Raw genomic sequence first — 7,357 nt, 5'->3', positions numbered from 1 at the left:
TTCCTAAAATAAAGGTCACTGGGATTGACAGGTCTTCCATTTTGGCCCACATTTGTTCTTATTTAACATCCGAGTTGTGCACAACTGCTGTAAAGTTAAATCCTACAGAATAACGAAATATCACAAGGGCTCAGTTTGCAGTACGGAAAGCGAGCCTCCTGCAAATTCAGTTTTTAAAGGATTTTGTCCCAAGTCAGATACTGAGGGAGCAGAAGAGTTTTACCCAAATTATCGCCTGGGATACTCTACAAGATCTAATGCTTAATTTCCCTCCTACTCCCGTGGCACAATTCACTGGTCAAAACAATTTTGTCCTAGACTTGTATTGGTTTGTTGTTCTTAAATTAAGATCAATTAGACTTTGAAGAGCCATACAAGGATGCAACCAAACTGAATTTTTACCTATCAACTGCTAAATATCCTAGTTCTACTTTATTGCATCAGGAAGGTGAAAGCCAGATGACCTAAGAAGGCTCCCTCGGGCCCTGCCTCACATGCTCTCACCCAGAAAAGCAGAATGCCTCCTCAGGATTCAAAGAACAAAAAAGCCAAATTTTAGAAGATGGAAACAGGGAAAATTTCAAGGGACAACTTGACAAGACCCAAGTTGAACTCAGTATCTGCATGATGTTGGTGGCCCAGGAAAATTCTTCTCATACAAACAGAAAGTTGATAAATGACAATGTTTTCAGCAAAGTTTTTGCCTGCACTTTTTCCATAGCTGCTTTTAAGCATTTCAAATAAAATCTGGAATATTTCTTTGCTATAAAAGCATTTAGTTACATTCCACATTTTTTTTCCATAACCAAAACATCTTTTATAAGGCACATAAACTTATACTGTGTCAGCTACAGCTAATATTTTAAAGAAAAATCTTCCCAATTTTAAAAAGAAGAATAATAAAACAAAAGAATCTTCCAGCAAACCTGTTGTTGGCTAAGTTACTGTGGTTTGCAAAATTATGGGTGCCTTAAAATATGTAAGCTGGCTGCCAATAGTGCGTCACAGCCATCAGCATGTCACTTTGCTATTATAGCTGTATAATAGCAAATTACACAGCCAGTAATGCCACAATACAAATTATCTTTGTTTTACTGACACATGACTTCCCAAATACATAACTCTATGTTCCAAGAAACTACACTTTTCCTTATCTGGACACATAAGCATTTGTTTACTATATAAACAGTGCAGTCCAAAATAGTATTAACTATTGTGAAATGAGGATTTCAAAGAGTACACGCAACACAGCTTTGCGTAGCTAACGTCAGACTGTTCGGGCCCCGTGCCTGTACGTTACAACTAAACTTGAACACACTGGGAACCTTTCAAGTTAAATCCTTTGGAGGAGGAGCAAGGTAATTATCTGTCTCTCTCAGTATTTTTCAGCAACAAATCCAAAAAGTGCTTTATGAAAGGACCAAAAAAATAAGCACAAAAAATCCTACCCACCAAAGAAAACAAAACAAAAACCCAACCAATCCCAAATACCTCACCCAACAGGAAACAAACTGGGAAAACAGAACAAGAAAACAACTTCTCTGAAGTCATTCAACAAGTCAATGCTTGAATAAATAAAATCCAGGTTTCCAAATGCAGTCCAATACCACTAATGATTAAGTTTCAGCTTGGATGACAACAAGCTACATATGCCACATACGACCTCTGTGAGGACAACCTGAAGTACAGCAAATGATTTATGTTTGGTTACTATTTGGGAAGTGTTATTGCCCAAGTAACGGCAAGGGTGTACTCAATAATATTAACAAGACTGTAGGATAGGTAGTCTCAAAATATAGTCCTTGAGTGTTTTTACCATCATGCCTCTTAAATAAATGAGGTAGGCAACCTGAGAAGCAATTCTAGAATTTGTGAGCCTCCAGAAGAGGCTAGCACAACTGAAAATACTGCCTGCAGAAGAATACTACCAACATTCGCTTCCTATCGGTACCACGCTTGGAAGACAAACTAGTTTCCTTTGCTGTGCTTTCTACATATATTACTGATAAGTGGACTTTATTCTTTATAGCAATTAAAATCTATAGACACACAAAACGTTATGCTTCACATTTAATGGAATGTCAGAACTTTAACAACGTTGGCCTTCAAACAGTAGCTGAAGTCTGAATACATTTGTCAATTTAACAGTATGCTTTTCAGTGGGGGCTAAGTTCTCCAAAGCCTTAAAAAATTCAAATTTCCAAGCCTTACTTAAATAATGAAAACTACAAAAAATAAATAAGGAATGCAAATTAACAGAGTAGAAATTGGTAAGTGCTTCATCAGACCCCTAGCTGCTCATATAAATCTGAAAGTCAAAGTAAGGGGAATGCTTGCACTATTATTTCCATGCACAAATTACATTTAGTTTCAAAAATCAAATTCTTTTTGGTCAGAAATTTGTACAAACTGAGCCTTTAGAAGTACAGTGAACTACAAAAAGATTAAATATGCAATTATAAAATATATTTATCCTAGGTCGTAAGAATATAAAATGTTTATGCTCACTGGTACATTACACATTACACACATTTAAGGATAACTTATTTGTATTAATAACGTAAATGATACAACACTGTTTATTGCTTATGTCAGGCATGTAAATTGAAATTCAGACAGCCTTCAGTAGCTAAACCTCTGTGGTTCAGGGTTTGCTCAAGATCCGGCAGATCACCATTTTTAAAAGTGTATAAACAGTTGCAGCAGGTTTGTACCTGCTTATATAAACAAAAAACTTTGTTGGGAGGGTAGCAGTTCATTTTCGTAAGTACCTGCAATGGAAAGTCCTGAGATGTCGACATATGATCAAGTTTACATCACTTCTCTATAGTATGTAATGGTCTGTACCCATTCCAGGTGTAAGGAGTCTACTGCTTAAAGTCACACCCCTGGACATTCACTTGCAGCAAAATTAGCTGCTGGAGCAGACAGGCTTACTTGTTACTTACAAGGAATGTTCTTGAAAATACATTTTCCAGCAAGAATAAGCGCCAACTAAAATGAGTGTACCAAACCCAATCTTAGCGAGAATAGGTTTCCAATATAACCACCTTTTTCTTTTTCTTTCAGTCTCATTTAGCTTCTGCTTCATCTGCTGCAGCTTCTGTGCCGTGTTAGCTTTTCTATCCTCTCGCAGCCGTTTTCGGACAGTACTTAAAGAAAAAAGAAAAATAAATTTTAAGTTATGCAATGGGAAAAACGCTTTTTCAAATATTAAAACAAACTTCTTCCAAACATAATCTTTAATCTGTTTTAACAGACTTTAATGTAGATGGTTTCAGTTTAGTGAAGACCTGTGAATTAGCTAACACATGTAAAGATGTAAGTGTTTTACAGGGAACAGAATGAGCTTAATTGCTCTGTATCTTTCACTATCAGTGCCCCACTTGCCGGCTGAGATTTACTGCACACAGGCTGCAGCTACGTGTGGTGTAGGGTATTACATGTAAACATTTAAGTGTGTGCCTCCACTACGGAGCTCACACTGAACTCAGTGATATACTGACCCTAACCTACTCATGTCCACATGCAGACTTTCATGGTGCTCGTCTTAGCTTGGAAACCAAATCCCAAGTGAGCTAAGCAGAAATCAGCTACGTGCTGTTACGCTACCAGGGCCTTCTTGTGATTTCTGTCTCCAGAAGCATCCTCACCATCTCTAAAAAAAACCATGGATCTACCACAAGAAAAAGCCTCTGATCGTCCCAGTCCTAGCACTCACACACCACACACACCCATAACCCCTCTCTGTGCTTGTGAGCAGCCTTCAGACACATGCAAAACAGTTTTCTCTCTCTCAAAACACTGATAAAGACATAAAAGTTAGTAGCCATCTGTTATTTCCAAACTTCACTCTATCTACATGGAATGTCTGCAGTCCTCTGGAACAGGCACTGTTCCTTCCTGTGCTTGCACAGCTCTGCACAGTCCAGTCCTGGTCTCTGGCCACGTATCAACAGCCTGAGGTACCGCAGGCAGACCCCAATGACACAGATCCCAAAGCAACCCAGACGGCAGTTCCCAGTGCAGCTGTGTGCAGGAACCTTGGCTAGAGTAAGCCCAGGAGTTGAGGCGTTGGTGCTTGTGACACGGGCTAACTTGACAGCGAGACAAAGTCAGATGCCAGAACCAGACCACAGAAATCTATCGATGGCAGAAATATAACATGCATGGAGGGTGACGTACGGCTTCCACAACACCATTTCAAGCACCACATAGGAAGTGGTAGGTAATTAAAACCCCCATGCTTCTGAAGTATGTATTTTTCCAAAGGTAAGCTGCTATAGTATTTAAACATTAGTATCAAATTCTGTTGGGCATTTTTAGACCTAATTCACATGTGCAATGGAATTCACAGACAGTCTGTAAGAAAATGCTTTCAAGCATGAGATTTAGCTGCTTCAATTTGACACACGTTCTTCCTTCTCTTGTCCTTTACACAATAAAGCTTTATCACAAGAAATATATTGTTTTATTAAAAAATAATTAAGACTGCCAAATACCACCTGTCCTTTCCCTCTGCTGAAGGAAGATAATGACGGTTTCCTAAGATCAGAAAAGCAGACAATAATTCAGCCTCTCAGGAACGTCTCTGCCTCCTGAACTATTTCTTCATTTCACCTACCTTTCAATGTTTCCATCTTGAACTTTAGAGGGCAGGTCAGTATTTTTCTCCGTTTGATCTTTGCTCTCCAGGCCTATGCTGTTCCCATTGTACTTCTCTGTGGTTATTTTGGCTGGGTGTGGAGGAGACTGCTCAGAACTTGGTGCTTGGTCCTCCTTAGAGAGCTCCTTCCACCGTTTCTGCAAACAAGGAGAATATATTTCAAACATTCCCCTAACACTGAGGGCATTCAGTGACCATTCTGTGCAAAGACATCTTGAACAAAGAAGTAGATTAAGGGAGCTATCAGATCAAGAGAAAAAAGAATTGTTCGACAATGTTTTCAAGGAGGTTCACATCACATCTTTAGAGGCAAAGCAGCTCTCATTAGATAAATGGCCACCCAAACCAATTCCTACAATATTCAGAATGTCCAAGAGAACTTTCCACAGAGATACGGGGAAGCCAAGGAATGGTGGGAGAAATTGGAGAAATTTACAGTCCCTCATAAAAAGTAATCTAGGGTTATTTACTCCAAAGTTGCAATCTACTAGTTGATTCATTTTATGTCCATCAGCCCAGAAGACATACTGCCTCATAACAAAGAAATTCACCTTTTTTTTTTTTTTGAGAAGTAGTCTGAAATAACATGGAAGGAAAAATAAAAGATGAGCAGTAGACAGTAGTAACTGGTCTACTACATCGTTTTCCTAATGGGTAATTGTCCCAGCTATGACTAGCCTGAAGACTTTCTTGCATAAACAAAATTTTACACAGCAGAAAACCTGCAGGTAACAGAATGTAACAGGAAGGAAAAAAAAAGTTGCCCCCCCCAAACAAACCAGTGCTCTTCTCACACAAATCAGCCAGCCAACAAGGACACTGAATACTTCAGAAACAAAAATGAGGTGCTGTTAAATGTGTATGATTAGAAAGATGAATTGTAATTTGACTCTTCAAAAAACTCATGTTAGATTCTCGCCTGTGGAATGAATTCAAGCTTGCTGGACTAACCTAAACAAGCTCAGAGGCTGATGTGAAAAAACAGACACGAACAACTTATGGAAACCCACAGTGCAGATTCATCTTACTGCCACAGAAAGAGCCTCTTCTGAGGACAGGGTTGTGTCAGTAAGAGACTTGCTGGCTAAGACAAATACTGATTGAATATGGAGTAACAAGCGCACAGGAAGACCCGAAACAGAGACAGTCACCCTCAAAATTATAACAGAGATGTCTGTGTAAGGGAGCTAAGTTTTAGGGCCTGTATTAACTCTTAGAATGAATGGAGAGAAGGGAAAGACACGTTAAGATGTTCGGTTGACTGGATCAGGTGAGTCCTCTGAACTGTACTTGTCATTCACAAATTTCAGTACAAAGCTGCGGTGTTACTGTTCTTTATCTGCAAAACACATCGATGGATCTAAGCAGTTAAACCTTCTTTGTCCTTTCCAAGCCACAAATTCATTTTCCATCCACTACTCATTTCAACACATTTTTTTCCTGAGAGAGTGACAAGTTATTTTACTATGTTGTTAAAACAGTAATTTATCTTTATTATAAGATGAAATTTTATAGAAATGAAAACTTTAATCTTGTTCGACCTCCCTTCTTTTACATACTGCAGTACAATCGGGAAGGAAGTCATTGTCTCAGCTACAGAACCACGCACCAGCACACTGTCACACACCCCTGTGCGGCTTCATGATGAGCGTTGATCCCTTCAAAATGAGAGGGAGGGTCTCCTACCCTGATACAAATACTTTAAGCAAGCGAAGGTCCAAGTGTGCATTGTGCTTGCCTGCAGAGTTTACCAAAAAACATTGAAAGGTCAGAGCTGAACTTGTGGGTAGTGTTAGAAGTAGCTTGGTGGTGAAGCCTGCTCTGACTTCACGCTCACCCCTGCTTTTTTTTTTTTTTGCCTTTGTTTGCAAAGAAGGAAACACCTCTGATGCTCTGGACAGTGCGACAGTTCTCCATGGGTGAAAAAGATCTAGTTGTCCTTGAATGGAGAAACGCTCCTGGAAGTACTGCCAACTTGGGTGAAACAAGTATCGATTTTCTACGTATGACCCTGATGCCCTGGAAAGCACCAGGATAGCTAAGTACATTACAGAAAACACTGGTTTAGGAAAGGTCACCTGAACCATCAGAGAACACAAAACAACCACCTCCGCAAGTGAAGAAATGTGCCCGCAGTGTGCTCTTAGTGCAAACAAAACACATTTGAACTTGACAAGCAACACTCTGAATTGACAAAGCTTCCTTGTATCCAGAAACAAGAAATCCTGCAATCTACGTGGATATTTGTGGGAACTGGAGCTGCTCAGTTTGAAGCACAGCTTTTTAATGGACAAAGCAAAAAAAAAATATTACCACCAGAAAGAATGCTCCAGAAAGTAAGGAGGTTAAACTACTGTACACGTTAAGATGAATCACGCAGTGTTCTAGGCACTTGGTACAGGTGTTCACACCAGCAGCAAACTCCCTAGGCGTTGGTTAGCAGCGTTTGAACCACAGAAGAGGAAACGTGTTTCGGCTCATCTGCTTCATTCACGATTTTAACAAACCAGCAAAATCATTAAAAAAACCCTAGCATATGAAAGCAGAATTAAGTCTGTTAAACAACCTCTCCTTCTGGTCCTCCCTCCACCCCCAGCACCAGACATTTAAAGCAGCTGTAGCCACTGTAAGTATCACAAACAACACCAATGTACTGGTGAGATACCGTAATCGCTGCCCTGAAACTCATTA

The 7,357-nt window shown here is 39.6% G+C and overlaps 1 protein-coding gene across 5 annotated transcripts in view; it reads right to left on the bottom strand.

The window, feature by feature from the left end:
• PTPN2 (protein tyrosine phosphatase non-receptor type 2) overlaps positions 1-7,357 on the bottom strand; it is a gene marked incomplete at its 3' end in the record, with an annotated part of 31,046 nt that overhangs the window by 1,943 nt on the left and 21,746 nt on the right. For 3 of the 5 annotated variants that reach the window (XM_082752637.1, XM_082752638.1, XM_082752634.1), the window contains 2 exons: positions 4,625-4,803; positions 2,949-3,152 (listed from right to left, as the gene is read on the bottom strand). In XM_082752637.1, the coding sequence (XP_082608763.1) occupies positions 2,949-3,152; positions 4,625-4,803 (383 nt within the window). Of the gene's footprint in view, positions 1-2,944; positions 3,153-4,624; positions 4,804-7,357 lie in introns of those variants that run through there. The other 2 variants (XM_082752636.1, XM_082752635.1) reach the window with 2 other exon arrangements.

Source organism: Aythya marila (assembly GCF_965140915.1).
Source record: "Aythya marila genome assembly, chromosome: 2".
In the NCBI taxonomy this organism is placed as follows: domain Eukaryota; kingdom Metazoa; phylum Chordata; class Aves; order Anseriformes; family Anatidae; genus Aythya; species Aythya marila.
This window is presented reverse-complemented; position numbering and strand designations above follow the sequence as displayed.